This window comes from Convolutriloba macropyga, chromosome 11 (genome assembly GCF_964194025.1).
Source record: "Convolutriloba macropyga chromosome 11, txConMacr16.3, whole genome shotgun sequence".
In the NCBI taxonomy this organism is placed as follows: domain Eukaryota; kingdom Metazoa; phylum Xenacoelomorpha; order Acoela; family Convolutidae; genus Convolutriloba; species Convolutriloba macropyga.
This window is the reverse complement of record NC_134478.1, coordinates 42218178-42235881: the sequence shown is the minus strand read 5'-3', so window position 1 is coordinate 42235881 and position 17704 is coordinate 42218178. Positions and strand designations below refer to the sequence as shown.

Here is a 17704-nt window from a genome sequence, read left to right as displayed (position 1 = left end):
CTTTAGTTTTGTGCGATACCGCTTGCAGTAACTTTTGGGTGTCCAATGATCTTGCAAATAGACTTGGTTTGCACGGTACAGCATTGAAACTAACAATCAAGGGTATAAATACCGAAGAGGTCGTAGACACTGAGTTAGTTGAACTAATTGTAACACCACGCGACAACCAAGCATTTGAACCATTTAAAGTCAGCCCTTACGTAAAGGAAAATTTGAATGTAGGCGCCGATGTCATTAACATTAAAGCACTTCAGGAAACATACCCGCACCTAGCAGTTCTAGACCCAGTTACATATTGCTACGGAAACATCGAGATGATACTTGGACAGGATGTGTATCATGCCATCCGCCCGTTAGAGTACTTCGCTGCCGACGAGAAGTCCTCGCCCTTCGCTGTTCGCTTGCCCATAGGTTGGGTTCTAAGCGGCCCTCTACCGTCGTCTTCAGGTTTAGTCTCGACTTGTTTCAAAGCTAATTTGGAGCAGGATTTTGAACTCGCTAGTCAGGTAAAATCTTGGTACGACATGGAGTCGTACGGCGCACTTAAGCAAGTAGACCCACGATACGCATCGGATGCACGTGCGCATGAAATTCTTGAAAACACCACCGTGCATAATGGAAAAAGGTACGATGTCGGAATGCTATGGGCTGAAGATAACATCGAACTGCCCAACAATTATTTCTCAGCACTTGTTCAATTAAAGTCTTTGGAAAAGCGGCTAACGAAAGATCAGACATTAAGGGAAAAATACTCGAATACCATCAAAGAGGACTTAGACAAAGGCTACGTAGTAAGGGTCAAAGATGCTCATAAGGTGGAAAGTCGCTCGGAACGAGAGTGGTACCTACCACACCATCCGGTTGTTAACCCGAACAAGCCGGGTAAGGTTCGTAGGGTACTAAACGGAGCAGCAAAATTCCATGGCGCATCTCTTAATAAGTCATTACTTACCGGACCCGACCTACTACAAAACCTAATCTATGTACTCCTACGGTTCAGACAACATCCATTTGCCGTATCCGCCGACATCGAGGGAATGTTCCTCCAAGTTGGAGTGTTGCCATGTGATCAACCATCATTGCGCTTTTTGTGGCGGGAGGACCCCACATCAAATGTTGTGGTACACCAGTATACGCGCCACATCTTTGGGGCAAAAGATTCACCCACCTGCGCCAACTACGCACTTCAGCGCACAGCACGCGATAATGCTAAGGAGTACCCAGAAGCTGCGAAAGCCGTCCTTGAGAACTTCTACATGGACGATTACTTGGACTCAGTGGAATCCCCCGAGAGGGCCCTCATTAGGTCGAAGGAATTGGTACATCTTCTCCATCTAGGTGGGTTCAAGCTTACTAAGTTTGTAAGCAATGTACCAGATCTGGCTGACCAAATTGATGGGTCTGCTCAATCCACTGAACCGAAGGTCATCGTTTCATCCAAGGAGGAATCAATGCATGTGCTTGGGCTTAAGTGGGATCACAACAACGATACTCTGGTTGTGAGCAGGGGTACTAACAGCACCATCACGAAAAGTTTAACACAGCGCTTGGTCCTAAGTCTTGTGTCAAAGGTCTACGACCCAATTGGTCTTGTCGCACCGTTCACTGTTGGTGCTCGGTTAATCTTGAAAGACATTTGGCGTGTCAATGGACAAAGTTGGGATGACGAGTTACCTAAAGACACAGTTGACAGATTCCTTGCCTGGTGTGTTGAACTGCCGCGGTTAGCTGAGATCACTATACCGAGAAGTTACTTTTCAGGACCATACCAACATCTTGAACTCCACATGTTTGGTGATAGCTCGCAAGACGTATTCAGTGCAGTAGGTTTTCTCAGGGCTCAAGTAACTTGCACCTCCGGGGAGATTAAAACAGAGCTGGCGTTTGTCTTGGGCAAGGCCCGTGTTGCACCTATGAAGGTAATGACAGTTCCTAAGTTGGAATTACAAGCCGCTCTCCTCGCTGCCCGTTTAAAAAGGGAAATCTGTCGAGCATTAACGGTTACTGTGGATAAAGTCTTTATGTGGACAGATAGTACCATCGTCTTGCAGTGGATAAACTCAACAAACAAACACCCCATCTTCATTGCAAATCGTGTTAGTGAAATCCTGGAGAACACCAGCGTTGACCAATGGAACCACGTCGCCACTTGTGATAATCCGGCAGATGCTGGCACGCGTGGCATGTCCGCTGAAGTTTTGCAATCAAGTAGCTGGGTGAGGGGTCCTGACTTCTTGAGAACTAAGCAATTCCCTTTTGTGCCAAATACTGACGTCGTTGATAACATCAAACTCGGCGTTGTAACCAAGGAACAAGATGATGACTCCATCTCATCTTTAGCCGCATCCGTAACCAAGCCCCCTAAGGAACAAAGTATCAATCTAATCCCGTTTGATAAGTTCAGTTCTTATCAAAAATTACTGCGTGTCACCGCCTATGTGCTCCGTCTTTTACCATCTCATGAAAGTTACCGTACCGTAGACGGCAGCATAGCCGATCCTGTTGAGCCTGACGAAGCCGAGCGTCATCTCCAGTACTTGGTTCAGGAAGAGTCCTTTAGTACTGAAAGAAAGGATCTTCTTGACAACAAATCTGTTAAGAAGAGCAGCCGCATTGCTCAGTTTACTCCGTTTATTGGGCCTCATGGTCTCATCCGTTCTTCTGGTCGGCTCCGACGGCTAGTGGAAATTGACTTTGACACTAAGCATCCTATCGTGCTGGATGCACGTCATACTTTTGTTAAACTGTTTCTGCGGCATACTCATTTGAAGAACCATCATCAGGGCATTGATTACTTAAGGTCAAAGGTACAGGAACGTTATGCCATCCTAAAACTACGTTCCACACTGCGTTCCATCAAATCAAACTGCGTGTTGTGTAGAAAGTTCCGTGCAGCAACCATTCAACCTATCATGGCAGACCTCCCAAAGGAGAGACTGGCATACCAGTCTCCTCCCTTTACCAACACCGGGGTTGATTACTTCGGCCCATTCTACGTCACAGTTCGTCGGACTACCGAGAAGAGGTGGGGATTTCTCTTCACTTGTCTCACTACTCGTGCTGTCCATGTTGAAGTTGTCCCGTCCATGGACACTAGTTCTTGTGTAATGGGAGTGGAGCGGTTTGTCTCCCGTCGGGGTACTCCTGCTATGATTTGGTCGGATAATGGTACGAACTTCATTGGAGCGGAGAAAGAGCTCCGTGAATGTGTGGAAAAATGGAATGCGCTTGACATTGCCACCGAACTTGCACATAAGGGCATTAAGTGGAGGTTCAATCCACCCAGTGCGCCACACCAAGGTGGCATCTGGGAGAGGCTAGTTCGAAGTTTTAAAAGAGTACTGTACACTATCCTCGGTACGCGTCGCCTCACAGATGAGGTGTTGAACACTACTTTTTGTCTGGTCGAATACGCACTAAACTCACGTCCCTTAACGCCCGTAAGCGCCGACCCGTCCGACCTAGGCGCAATAACACCTAACCATTTTCTACTCGGTAACCAAGCAACCCGAATTCCGTCTATCGTTGGCGTCGACGAGTTCGATCATCGTAAGCGGTACGCCCGTGCACAGTCCTACGCCAATGCAATTTGGGCACGTTGGCTCAAGGAGTATGTACCTGCGTTGAACCGTAGATCTAAGTGGCAGACGCCTGCCGAGCAGCACCTCAAGGTCGGTGATTTAGTTTGGATCGTTGAAGAAAGCAACCCTAGGGGTTACTATCCAACCGCTCGGATTGAGGAACTTCGGTACGGCTCCGACAGCGTCGCCCGCTCCGCCGTCTTACGCACGTCATCCGGATCGCTCGTCCGCCCACTCGTTAAGCTTGTACCGATCCTCCCAACATTTTCTTCCGGGCCGGAGGATGTTACCGAGTAAACTAAATGAGCAGTCTATTTAAAGAGCTATTTAAATAAAGCGAGAATCTATCCAGCGAGAAACTTTATTACGTCATAATCTCTTAACCATGTAAGCCTTACAAAAAGATTAAATGCACACAAAATACGTTCTATTTGGCATAGAAAGCTCGGAAAAAGTTCGTTAAACATAATTTTCGTTGAGCCTACTAATATACTGAATCGATTGCGCTCTTTTTAGGCTTAATATTTTTATGTTTCGAAAACGTATCGGTGACCAATCTGAGTCGAAAATCGACTCAGACAAAATACCTGCTAAAAAAGATCAAGCTAGATTTGCCGGGCCATTGAGAGGGGCCTTTGGCCTTTTGCGTTGATTGAATACAGTTGGATTGGAGAAAAAACTTGAATTTACTCGTCGAAAGTCTGCATTTTGTCAGCTTTATCCTTTGAGAAGAAATAAAATTTTTTGAGTTGGATTTCATCATTGAGTTTTCACGATCTCCACCAGACTCCTAGTTTTCAAGTAACGCTTGTCAGAAGCATCGTTTTGTCCCAATAAATGATATTAAATGGTCCGGTTTATTCCATTGAACTTACTAGAAGTTCAAAAGGCCATTGAGAATTGCAAAGGCACCCTTAATTATGGACATGGTTGCAACATGAAAACTGATAGGATTTTTCGTTTGTTGCTTGTTTTCAGTACAAAAAGAGTGCCAAAATGCTGCGATGCAATTGATTTGATAGGCCATCGATTTTAGAAATTGTCAAAAAGAATGAAGCACGCAAAAATCGCAAAAATTGCATCCTTCCGCCCGCGCCACCCCCCCCCCCCCGCCCTTCTTCCCTAGCCCTCCTTACTTCCCCTTTATTGTACTAAATTTGCATTGAGCTTGCTCCGATAAATCTGATCTATAAATGGGTTGATCCCACTGATTTGCATAAACTTTCAAATGAAGCAGATTTCTATCCAAAATATATATCGTGTGTTATCTACAAGCCTATGTCCAAAGGAAATAGCGTTTTTGTTTATTTATTCTGTATAGGCGTATTCAATGCAAATTGGGTTTTCAAAAAATTCCACTTCCCCACATGACAATTTATTTAAATTTCACGTGCGCCCGCCAATATTGCCCGTCTGGCCTTGAACACCTACATCGTGCCAGCGCATTTTTAGTTTTTGCTGGAGGCTGGCAATTACATTTTGCAATAGCTATTTTAAAGTTAAAGCAATCATTTATCCCAATAGTGCAAATGATATGATAGTACAGTATTAAAAAGCGCTTTGTCCAGTCGCTAATTTCAATCGATTGGTTATATCCTTTTTCAGACATTATAAAATTAATAAAACTTTTACCTCATAAAATAAATATGCCTCGGAACATGGAGAAAAGGTTGGACTATTCTATTTCATTGATGTTTACACATCTTTCGAAATGTTGAATGTTTTGCTATTTCAGGAAAAACTCAGATCTATCACCGTTTTAAATTTTTCCAAGAACTTTGATTTAACATTCTACGGGACGAGGGATTTTTCACGTTATTCAACCCCCCCCCCCCCCCCGTACTGTACGTTATGTGCCTCCAGTTATAGGCCACAAAGCACGAGCTATTAAATAGTAAATTATAATGTAAAACTATGACATAATTGACACGTGAGTTTGGAGATTCAAAATATCATACACCAAACTGCAAGCGGGAGGAGGGGGGGGGGGGTAGGTAGCAGGTGAACAATTTTTTGTAGTGAACTAGTGCACTTACACTCATCTAGATTACTTGTTTCTTCATCATATGAAGTGGCGCTCTGTCTTGATGCTCTGGCTACTGATTGAGAGCCAGCGCCAGACAACCCAGACATATTGGAGCATCCTTCGGAACCGGTCAGGGTGGGAATTTCGTCCTACGCAAAAGAGGGGAGGTAATTTCACGTCTGTTTTAACCCTACCTGGGTGAACAAATTTTAGCCGACATTGTGCATTTGTGGCTATACAGTCTTTTTATTGTTTGTTATCAGACAAATATTGCTTTTCTTAAACCACACGTTCGATTTAATTCCTGCAACTTTTTTGCAAATATTTTTGTTTTTTTTGCATCTGTACTTTTTATCATCAAAATAAAGTAATAATTAATACCACCTATTTCGTAGACATCAATATTTTTTGCTGAATAAATTGTTTTAAAAAATTGGCAATATCTTTGTTAAGAGAAATTTGTGAAAATTCAATTTTACAGTTAAGTAAATTGCAAACCAATACTGGTTCAACTCCAGTGCGAAATTGATTTTACTGCCTTGTAATACTTTCCAGTTACAATCCTTATCAAATTTTTTGATTCCTCGGCCAGACTTTGGACAATACTATATATTATGTCCATCATTTGGTTAAGTCGTGTGTATTGAAGCGTGAAAGCGGGACATTAATCTGATATTTTCTTTCAGTAACTGATTAATTCACCTGACCTTTACAAAATTCATCTGCCCAGACTGCTACAAGATCCAATTAGTGTTTTCGAGTGCTTTTTTGTTTGATTGCCCATGCCCATAGTATAACACAAAATTAGAACTATGAATTTTGCCCGCTACAAAAAATCACCAACTTACATTATTTTCGCAAAACTGCAGACGGTTGAGACGATTAGCGAACCTCAATCGCTTCTAAAATTAAATGGTCGAAAAATTCAAATGTTTTATTTCCATTGAATACCTTATTAATGAAATTCCAATGCTCTTGCGTGATTGAAAAATATTTTTGAACCTTTATTTATTTTTTGCAACTTGCTATCGGAGCAAACTTTCGTTCACAACTCTGCCGCCGGATTTAAAAGTTAATCTAATTAACTTTTTATACTTCTCTACTCTATTTTCAAATCAACCCCTTTGTTATACTGTTTGAATTTTTTTTCAAATGGACAATTGTTTGAAATCGGCAAAATGTGTGCAAAAACAAAACTGTTGTCCGATCTGTCATACTCGTGCTAACTCCATTATACAATTAGACCATACATAGTAATGGAAGTATCTTAGCAAAAGTAAGACACGAGGAGGGGGCTAAGATGACAAAGTTCCCTTCAAAATTTTACCAGTTTTTCCCCAAATTTCTTAGCCGCGGATTATTCTCTAATTAGTCTATACACGTACAAATATATCATACTATTTTGTATATTTGCTTTTGTTTGTTTGTTTGTTTTTCGTCCATTGCGCATTGTCTGTTCACAAATATACGGGAATTACTTCCTTCCATTAATTTCACTGTCTTACTGACCTCTTTGCCTTTCCCTTCTCCTCCTCTTTTTCCCTCTGCAGGCTTCGCAGAATATGAAAGAGCTGATGATAGTCCCAATTGGGGGTAGCACTGATGCATGATTTCAGTTTTGAAGTCGTCTTTTTCAACGGTGAGAGTGCTAGTTGTCTTCTGGTTGTAAAGTGGACAGCAAGACAACGGATAACTCCTTTCTAAATTTTGACTTTCTAAATCTCATATTGTTATCATGCAAGAACTTGCGAGACAAATTGTTATCTTTCAAGATTTTGTGATCCGAAAAGTTATCTTAGAAGATTTATGCAGGACAAAAGGCATCCTTGCAAGATTCTTGAAGATAGGCATTCGGAATGCACTGGGACTCTCCATTTCACAAAATTCGTATCTAAAAATTATTTTAATTATGCTTAAGAAAAACGCAGATACAACAACGATGAATTATTATTACCAATTTATCTACAAGATGTTTGTGAGGATGATTCACCCCATTATATAGTGTATATTAGGTGCCTGACATGATTTACATGTTTACTAGTTGTCACATTTTCTGAACGGTAAGTACATTCTGTCCTTTGATCGTTTTTCATTTTTTGAAATTCAGTATAACTTAAATTTCCAAGCTTCTGCAAAAAAAGCTTTGTGATCACGTCTGGGGACAGTATAAGACACAAAATGATTGCATTCGGCTGATTATTTTTTTTGGTCATCAGTCATTAGAAGTGAACCCTTCGAAACAGCCAAAGTTTAATTGTTCTGACCATTTCTTTTACAAAATTTTGACCAAAAGCCGGAGTCTTATCATTTTTGACAACTTTTTAACACTTTTGAAAATTTTCATAGTCCGCTTACTCGGATCCGACTGACTTTTGTACCAATTAGACGTGAGCCAATCTCTAGTCCCCCTTACTCCACATTTCTTGGCTGAACTTTGAACCCAGTTCCACGCCACAGACACCGGATCTGTTGCATAATCTCCCCTGTACTTGGTGGTCAATGTGGCCATCAAGTTCTGTTCCAGATGGTGTAATAGGTGCGGTTGACTGGCACACCAAAAGACGCAAAACGCTGACACAGCTGAAATTAATCTCTTAATGATCATATTATTATTATCGTAATAAATGAAGCAGTTCTCTAATGCTAAATGCATAGGATCTACTTGATCATCTATATACGACATTTTTACATCCGCATAATGTTGTATAATAAATGATTCGCATATTAATTATTGATCCAACCCCATTTTTTTCGAGAGGGGGGGAGGTTCCAGAACTTCAAGACAGGAGAACTTTTATTTTTATGACGCCTATGGCCAATTTTTTAATTTTTTCATGGAAACTTGATAGAGGCAAAGGTTCGAAAAGCCAAATTTCAATAATTTTTGCGTTTTCTGAAAACAAAATCATTTTGAGTACGTAATTAGGTTAAAAATTTAACGCCCGAATGTGTTTAGTCATTACTTGAGAGCAAACTCAAAGACTCAATTGTTTTTGTCAACAGTGTTATGGGTTGTGGACAGTGCCATAGGATAGAACTTCATTGCCCGAACTTCATTAGTAATTACTTGAAGCCAAATTGAAAGACGTAATATCTCTTGTAAACAGTGCTATGGGTAACTTCAAAACAACTAATTGTCTTCTTAGTCCACAATTAAAATAGCAAGGGACAATACTGAAACAATTGTTAATTAGGATTTTTTTCTTATCGGTAATTAGGTGCTCGATCCGCGGAAAAGGTTTGTAAATAAAAACTAAATTAGCATAGTTTAAACTAACTTAGCATTTCGACACAGCCTTAAAACTATAATCCTGAAATATGACACGTGAGAAGTCCGACAAACTTAAGTATGCAAACTCCATTTTTCGGTCATTGGCTACGTAGTCAGAAAATTGCGTCAATCTGTTGAAGCAAAGATTTCAAGTTTTTGCCTACTTTTGAAGAAGAAAAAAATTCGATATATTTTTTTGGTGCTGGGTTTTTCAATGATGCGTATTATGGTTTTCTGTTTTTTTAAGGTTATTAAAATATTAAAAACGAAATATAATTTTAGTCAAGTCAATGTGGAGAGGGAGAAGAAAAATAGATTTGTGTTTTTTTTAAAACAAATGCACGAGAGATAACTGTGTCTCAACAAAATTTCTGTATTTAATTTTTTATTTCTTGCTGCAATTGGTTTTTAAAAGTACCATAATAGGCAATGAATCTAAAGTCAGTCTATTGATATATTTTTGGTAGCTAAATTTGATTTTGAAGAGAAAAACATCAAAAAGGCAAGTAAAATGATTTAATCGATGTCTAAAATTTTCACTGCTATACAAAGTATCATTGTAGAAATTTGAATTTTTGCTGTCCATCCATATAGTTTTGTTAAGATAAGACCAATTTTAACGGTTTCTCAACCTTTTGTTGTCTTCGTACTTAACGTATTTAATCTCTGTAATTTGATGTTAGCTGATTTTCCTAATCATATAAAAGGTTGTTTCATCGATTCACTTAGTAAGTACTATATTTTTCCTACTTTGAGACCACTTGTTTTTGAAGTAACATCAGATAATTTTTGAAATTTGCGGATTTCTTAGACTCAGTAATGTCAGGGTGAACCAAATTTTTGATTAGACAAAGTTGCATTTAATTGTTTGGTTGTATCTTTTAAGATTTTTTTTATTTATTATAACCTCGGCTTTGTGAACTTAAGATGTGACGGGTATGTTGTCTGAACTTATGGCTCTTATTTTCAAAGACTTTAGAGAAAAATGCCAAATTGTTAATGCGATGTTTTTTACTTCGTCGCTTTCTCTCTCTCTCTAATTCGTTTCCCCTCTGCAGTCCTTTTACGATTGTTTCTCAATTTTCGAATGGGGCCTTTTTGTCTAGTTTTCAGTATTGTAAGTAATTAAATAACGTCTTGCAGATATTAAATGATTCTGACATCACTATCGTTTTCCTTTAAAAATTGGGCGTCATTTATATTTTTTTGTTTTAATTTGTGTTTTTTTTGCTCTTTACTCTGTAGACTACAAAAGACACAGCGAACCGCATTTCGCCCTTTTTGTCTGTCTTTTTGAATAGAAACTACAATATCTTCAGGGCAGTACGGAAATCTTGTTCTTTCAGACTCTCCATTAATTTCACTTCAAAAATCTGTTAAGAGTAGTTATTAGTTGTAGTTAGTAGTTTTTATAAGTTTTTTTTTGCGCTGTATCGAAAACAGATGCTCTTTAACAAAGTGAGTCCTGCCCTTTTTTCAAGGCAGCGCAACCAAACCAGCTCTACTCCAGCCGTTTGAGTGCATTTTGCCCGGCGTTAGTGTGTTATAATATCTCTTAACTTTCTGCTGTCGAATTTTTAAGATGACCAACTTTCGGCTGTCGAATTTAAAAAAAAAAAGATTTTTAGATTTTTATCTGAACAGAAACTGATTTTGCGTCTGATGTTTTCTTAATTAGTCTTCAAAATTAATCACAAGGCATTTAAAAACGGTTGCGCGGTTGAGCCAAGAAGCAAACCTGATGCATCTCGTGTCAAATGTGTACTCCAAAAAAGATGTAAGGTTAGGGGGGTAATCGGGGGAATTTTTAGTCAGTTGTCCTCAAATTTCTTACATCATTTTGAGAGGTAAACCCCCAATTAACCCCTAATCTTACATCTCTTTACCAGCCTAAAATTACCCCATAATCTTACATCTTTTTGGGGGTAATTGTTGGGGGATAAATTCTAAAAATTCTCCTCATTACCCCCATTGCCCCCACTCTTACATCAGTTTGGGGGATAATCAGTGGGGCAATTTTGACACGGGATGGTACATTATGCAGTTTCAGTATGAAAGCTATCGCCGATGTCTATTATTTTTGCGTAGAGATACAGAGGTGCCATTATCGGAAAGTCCGTGAAACACTGTGTCGATTGTTGAGAAGTTGAGAAGAATTTCATTTTTTCCCACTCACGCTAAACACTTCTAAAACCTAGAATTTGTTCAATATAATATTTACACAGTTTATAAAAGTTGCAAAAAAACAGGCTCAATGATCGGCTAATTTTATGTAAAACTGTTTGATATAATTTTTAAATATCCAGTAAAAATAATTTTGAGCCAAAACAGAAACTTTTGTATTATTTATTCAAAACTTGGTATGTGCTTATACTCAACAGACAGATGTGTAATCATATTTGTAAAGTTTTAATCAGTTTTTATCTTTTTGATATGTTGAGTTCAGCCAGTAGAAACCCTTCACGGTGCTTGGAATGGTTAAATGCGCCTGCGACAGAAGAAGCCCTTTAAAACAGCGAGAACAGAAACTCAGTTTTAACATGAATTTTTTTCTCAACATTACTTTTAAACTGAAACCCTTTCTTTATGTGTATTAAGCTTCTTTTGCCGAATGGTTGAGCATAAATTGTATTTTTGTATAGGTCATATTTGTTAAGTTTTTATCAGTTTAAATGCCCATTTGGTTAAAAACCTTATGAGCTTGATTGTTTTTAGTTTAAAGTCAATATGGCTGGTTGACATATAACAGGACTTTTGGAAACTCTTAATTTCTTTCCCATCAAGTTGAAACAATCGAGCGTTCGAAAAACGCCAGAAAAGACAATTGAGCATTGTGGACCATTGGAAACGACGATTAGTGCAACTTTTGAGGTACACGGAATAGTTTACAGAATGATATGAAAGATTCAAGAGCATTTTTGATCAAGGCGCACAATTATTTCTGAAATGTAACTAGACTGTTTATATAGACAACAATACTGAGAAACAGCTAGTCTATATATTATTTTTTAACCAGAGTGGAATATAAGACGAACTTGAGTTACAATGAAAATTTAGATATTGTTTATTTGCCTGTCATTGTTTGACTTATTAAATACTCCAAGTCTTTAACCTATACCTTTAATTTTTGCCCTAAAGCCTTTATTCTCCATAAACTGACAAACAATTTTGTGTGCATCAAATAAAACACAGAACTTTAATCAAATAACTTTTGAACTCTGATTTGAGAATTGTGCCGTGAAACAAAAACAATTCTAGCATAAAATATAAACGTTTTCACGGGCTGTTTGTTCCTCCTCATAAAAATAATCAAAATCAACTTAAGTCCTATTCTGAAGCGGAATCGTGAGTACTTTTAGTACTTTCATTGTGATTCCTTCACTTAAAAGCAATAACCCTTAGAGTAAAGTGGAAGAAAGCTTGAGAGAATTTTCAGGGATACACACTTCGTTTCAACGGGTTCCTTTGAACCAAAAGGGAGGCGGTTAAAATAACCCTAAATCACTTTAAGTGTTTCAAGAACACGTGTTATCAGTTTGAAATTTTAAGGCTGCTTACTTTTTATTGCAAAGCAAGATTTTTAAGGTTCTTTCAGTGACAAAATTGTTCCATTTTTTTTCAAAAGGTGATTAAAATTGTATCCATGTTCGGCTGGTGATCAAACAAGCCGATAGGCAACAAGCCGAATTTTTGAATTATGGTGAAATCAATAGACCGAATATTTCAAATATGATCTTACATATATTATTGTCTCAGGCTGATCAACGCGCAATAAGAATCAACGAACGTTGTAATACGTTTTACCGTTAAAGTGGTTTTATTTCTGTAAGATTACTTAGTTTTTGCATTAATTCTGGCTTGTTTTATTTTCGCTTTACTGACTTTCCACAAGATTATGCTGGATTGAGTTATGACTATAAGAAAGCTTATCAAAATATTACTGTCAATGAGGGCATAATTGTTTGTCGATACAAGGGTAAGATTTTTAATTGGCAGATGATTTCATTCGTGATAATGATCCTCGCATTAAGGGAAACATTTCTGTGTTTAATTTGCTGCGTTTTGAGCTTTTTACCAGACTTAGCGTTTCATCGGTATGCATGCGGAAAACGTTGGAAAGGGTTCATCGCAAATCTTATTTTCGATGTCGTATGTGCAAAAAGGGGCGAAGATTCGGCAGAAAAGATACATATAGGACGCAATCACAAGAAAGACATTTTTTAGTTTAGTTTCTATTTCTATTTGTCATGATTCGGGTTTTCTTCAACTGGATACTACTCAAATCTCTTGGCCTTGAGTTTCTCTCAACAAGGAAAGGAGGAAAACAATTGTTATCAGAAGGTAAACAAATATCTAAAAAACATAACCGGCTAGCGTCGGGCAAAATTCTCTCAACCGACTGGCGAGCGCTTGGCTTCGTCAGTAGCTAGCTACGGTTTAGGGAGGCTAGCTTTAGCCTAATTGAAAGGGCGTGGAGTGAGCGCGGTGGGCGTGATTGAGGGGATGAAGTGTGTGTGTGTGTGTGTGTGTGTGTGTGTGTGTGTGTGTGCGTGCGTGCGTGCGTGTGTGTGTGTGTGGGTGGGGGGAGGGAGGGAGGGAGGGAGGGGGAGGGGGGGGGTTGATTGGGTGGCCAAACGCTATGAATCGCCCTTCAAACCATGAAATTTTGTATTGATGTCTCTAAAACAGTTTCGGTGAATCGATAGCAAAAGTAGAGCCTAGTAAGCTGAAAGGCTCTAAGAGAACTTATTGCCAGCCGAGCGATTCTTTTTATCCCGTTTTTTAGGACGAAAAGTCAAATAGATTAGACAACGAATCGATCAAGAGAACATTCAAATGAAAATAAAACCACATTACTAATATAATTGCTACAAACTTCGTTTGAGAGCAAATAAGAAGTTTCTGTTTCCAATTTTTTTCAAAATTGCTTTTCAAATCAAACGTGCAACAATACACAAAAAAATGATATCCGAAGATTTGGTTCCTAACAGAAGTCCCAGAGGGCAATTGAAGCGTAAAAATTGACGCGCATGCAGTGAGCATCATTTAGAAGCAATTTATTCCAGAAACTGAACTGGAATTGCGGACTTGATTTAATCATAATAGAAAAAGTAACTGCAGCTTGGATTTCAATATTTCAACGCAAGCTGTAGTTGAAAGAGTGCCCAAAAAGAATTTACAGTTCTACTTCGGTACAAAAAATCCAAAGACGTTCCCAGATTTTAAGAGGGGGAAATCCGGGTTTTTTCTAAAATTTCCCGCAATTAGTGCACTGGGAGGGCAGCTTTTATCAATGATTTCACAAGCATTACGTACCCTATACCTATACCTGCACTGTTTGAGCTGGTAATCTTAGTCTTAAGCTTGTATTTTGATTAAATGTTCAAAATTAGTTGCCCATGTCTGTCTCTTTTTCTTCATTAAAATGTTTTCACTTTTTTGTTATTACGTAAACTCTGCATTTTGCACTGTTTAATCTCATAAACAATCTAAATTGCTAAAATAATTTTACTGAAAAAGATTTTATTAAAACTGGATTGATAAAGATTTATTTCGGGCGTTTTGGGGCGATGTGAAGGCGTGAATAAGCTAAAAATATGATAAACAGTCAGTAAGAAAACTTTCAGTCTCTATTTGATGGACATCTTCTCAAGGATTGACTCATTTTCTCAAGATGAGAATGTTTTCAATATTGATTGATTGAAAAGTTTTCTTAACCCCCAAATTAATACACTAACTGATAAAAGTAAACGCACCAATTGCAGTTTTAGATGTTAAAATTGCCTGTTTTGAAGTCAATTTTAGTAAATTTTTTTTTCTGTCTTTTCTTTTGTTTTTTATGTCAATCGACGCATAATCAACAGAAGTTTAATAGATCTGGGTAGAAGTAGGCCAGTTTTCCATAAGCAGCTGTATTTTGGGTCCCACTTGAAATCTGTTCAACCTGCTCATAAATTTGTTGAATTTAGAGTGCAAAACATGCTTAAAATTAAGAAGGCAAAACCATGTAAAACTGCATTTTGTTCGTTTACTTTTGTCAGTGAGTGAATAATTTATAGTCAATATTGCCCCCCTCCCCCCCTACTAGACTTTTAAAGTCTTTTCATAAGTCGAGGTCTAGGCCTGGGTATGAGGTGTTGGAACAAAAGTGCAATGAGACTTTTGAGACGTTTGTTAGTTGAGTGCAAGTTGCGTTTAAGGTTAAAATACACCTACATACAGTTGCTCCCGCAGATAGAAATGAAACCGTGTGTAGATAATTTAGGTTCCAAGTTTGCTCCAGGGAAAGTCCAAAAGCTGCACATAGTATGACCAACATCAATATTAAAATAGCTCCGATGAAAACAGAGGTTTGCGAATAGTCGCTCCAAGCATTCACAATTACAAGGTAATGCTTGATTTCGTACACGTACATTTCCATTAAATACCAAATGAACGTCAAAATGGAAAGTGTAATCGTCAAAATGGAAACAATCGTTATCAATCGAGAGCATGTTTCGATTTTGTTCACTCGCTTCGGTTCCAGTGCTGGGATTTCTTCAGGTTTTCTCCTCTTCACGCGTTTCTTTATTTTCGGAGTTGGAGCGTTATTGTTAGCTTGAACCCTTTCCGAACTGTTTGAAGTTATCAGTTTCTCCATGAAGGTGAGAGCGTTGCCAAAAACCTGTAATTAATTGCAAAAGTCAACCTACTAATAATTTTTCTTGATGCTATTTGGTTAATGTGCTGAAGTCCCTAAGTTTTTATGAGTGATTTTTCTTGTCAGTAGAACCTAACTGAGCGATTTTTTGTTCGTTCTCAGCTTAGTTGGGGAAGAAACTAACATCGATCTAAATGCCCGGGAGCAAAAAAGGGGAGGTCGGGGGACGGGTTACGAAACATTAAATTCTAACATTCGTTTATTATTATTATTTCTCTTTTCAAGATTATTTTTTGAATGCACGCACCATTTGGGAAGGTTCAATTCCACAAAATATGATCACGTTGATAAAAGTTTGATCACACTGAAGTAAGTTTTGATCACAAGCACGTAAAACTTTTTCAATTGTTCATTTAAGTGCCGATATTGTTCTGTTAAATCACGAAATAGGTCAGTTTAAGTAGTGCCAAGAAATTACAATCAAAAGTCATGTTTTCACTCGGGCTGTTTTTAGTGATGTTCATGTCTTTCCTTTGTCCTGGCTGACCTCCCTTTTTGTTAGCTTTTCCATGATTCTTTTCCTGCAATGAAACCTTCCCGGGTCGGAATTATGTAAGATTATTACTGAGTATTACTGAGTATTAATTTGTACTGAGTATTAACTTCCCGGGTCGAGGTGTCACTGTCATTCAACGCAAAATTATGTAAAATAAGCGGTGAATGCGGGAAATTTTGTAAAATAAGCGGTGAATGCGGTGAAATAACACAAATCAGGCGGTGAATGCGGTGAAAAAAACTTTATTGCCTGGTAGCGGTAAAGTTACATAATTTCATCGCTGATTTTTAGCGGTGAATTTAAATAAATTCAGCGCTCTGAAAAAAGTATCCAAATTATCTGAGATAAGCGATGATTGCGATGAAATTACATAAATTCACCACTAAACTTTGTAGTGAACTTACATAAATTCACCGCCTAACTTTGTAGTGAACTTACTTAAATTCACCGCTTAGAAAAAAGTGTTAAAATTGTGTGAGATCAGCAGTGAATGCGGTGAAATTAATGGGGAGTAAGGGGGGAATTGTTAGATTTAAGCCCCCACCCCCCATCTAAAATTACCCCATAATCTTACATATTTTGACATTTTTTCTCAAAGAGTAAGCAGTGAACTTACAAAAAATCACCAAATCTCACCGCTAAAATATGTAATTTCACCGCTAAAAAGCGGAATTCTTACAAAAAGTCACCGCACATGTTTTGCAGAAAGCACAGTGAATTTGATTTATATTCAATTTAAATTCAAAAACACTAGAAGTTAGTGAGAGATGGCGCAGTGGAAGAAGAAGTGCATGACATTCAGGAGGTGAGCGGTTTGAACCATTGTAAGCGCGGTGAAATGCAGTGCATTTTTATAAGTTCACAGCTAACAATAGCGGTGAAATTACTTAATTTCACCGTATTTCATCGCTTAATTTCACCGTATTTCATCGCAAAACTTTTCACCGCTTACCTTACATATTTTTCCGATTATTCCTCGACACGGGTTCCCAACTTAACTTGAGACCAAATTAACCTTTATTTTACGATGAAAGATGCTTGTACTACTTATTACTAATTTTGTCGGAATAATGAATGTCAGGATCAAAGGGAAAAAATTTATTGGCTATTTATTATCATTTTTGGCACATCGGGATTTTTAGATTTCGGTTTGCAAAACTAAGCAATTGTTAGCTATGTAAAGCGAGTACTTTAAAATGGAGTACTCTAAAATAGGGCGAGTACACTTATGAGAACAAACCAATTTGAGAAAAAAACATTACTTGAGACAACAAACTTTAGAAATTCTAGTTACAAATGAACTAAAATATAACACACTAAACTCATTGCTGATTAATAGTCAATTGTTAGAGTTTTATTAAGTAGTTGAATTCAGATGAACAAATTTGCAATTTAGTTGAATTGCACAAACTATCTTAAGATTTTCAATATTTCTAAAGATTTTTTGGCAAAATTCTACCTGTTTTTTCAAAGATGGACTGCCTGTTGCAACGCTATTTTTGTGTTGCTGGCAGATGTTACACATGTACAAAAAGAAGCACAGAAAAATTAACTACTGATAATCACATAAAAATGCAACTCTCGACCCATGAAGAGAACATGCTCGGCATAAATTAGTTATGAAAATACC

The 17704-nt window shown here is 38.0% G+C and overlaps 3 protein-coding genes across 4 annotated transcripts in view; 2 read left to right on the top strand and 1 right to left on the bottom strand.

Annotated features, from left to right (window-relative positions):
* Positions 1–15533, bottom strand: part of LOC142349528 (uncharacterized) — a 60791-nt gene extending 45258 nt beyond the window's left edge. For both annotated transcript variants that reach the window (XM_075401147.1, XM_075401148.1), the window contains exons 1-4: positions 15095–15533; positions 7963–8187; positions 7117–7307; positions 5618–5756 (exon numbers count right to left, since the gene is read on the bottom strand). In XM_075401147.1, coding sequence (XP_075257262.1) covers positions 5618–5756; positions 7117–7307; positions 7963–8187; positions 15095–15518 — 979 coding nt within the window. In that variant the 5' untranslated portion in view covers positions 15519–15533. The remainder of the gene's footprint in view (positions 1–5617; positions 5757–7116; positions 7308–7962; positions 8188–15094) is intronic.
* The window catches only part of LOC142349530 (uncharacterized), a 170257-nt gene continuing 157740 nt past the window's right edge, over positions 5188–17704 (top strand). The window contains exon 1 of the mRNA XM_075401154.1: positions 5188–5250. The gene's annotated coding sequence lies outside the window, so the exon portion shown is untranslated. The remainder of the gene's footprint in view (positions 5251–17704) is intronic.
* The window catches only part of LOC142349531 (putative acetylcholine receptor chaperone), a 359559-nt gene continuing 353818 nt past the window's right edge, over positions 11964–17704 (top strand). The window contains exon 1 of the mRNA XM_075401157.1: positions 11964–11975. The gene's annotated coding sequence lies outside the window, so the exon portion shown is untranslated. The remainder of the gene's footprint in view (positions 11976–17704) is intronic.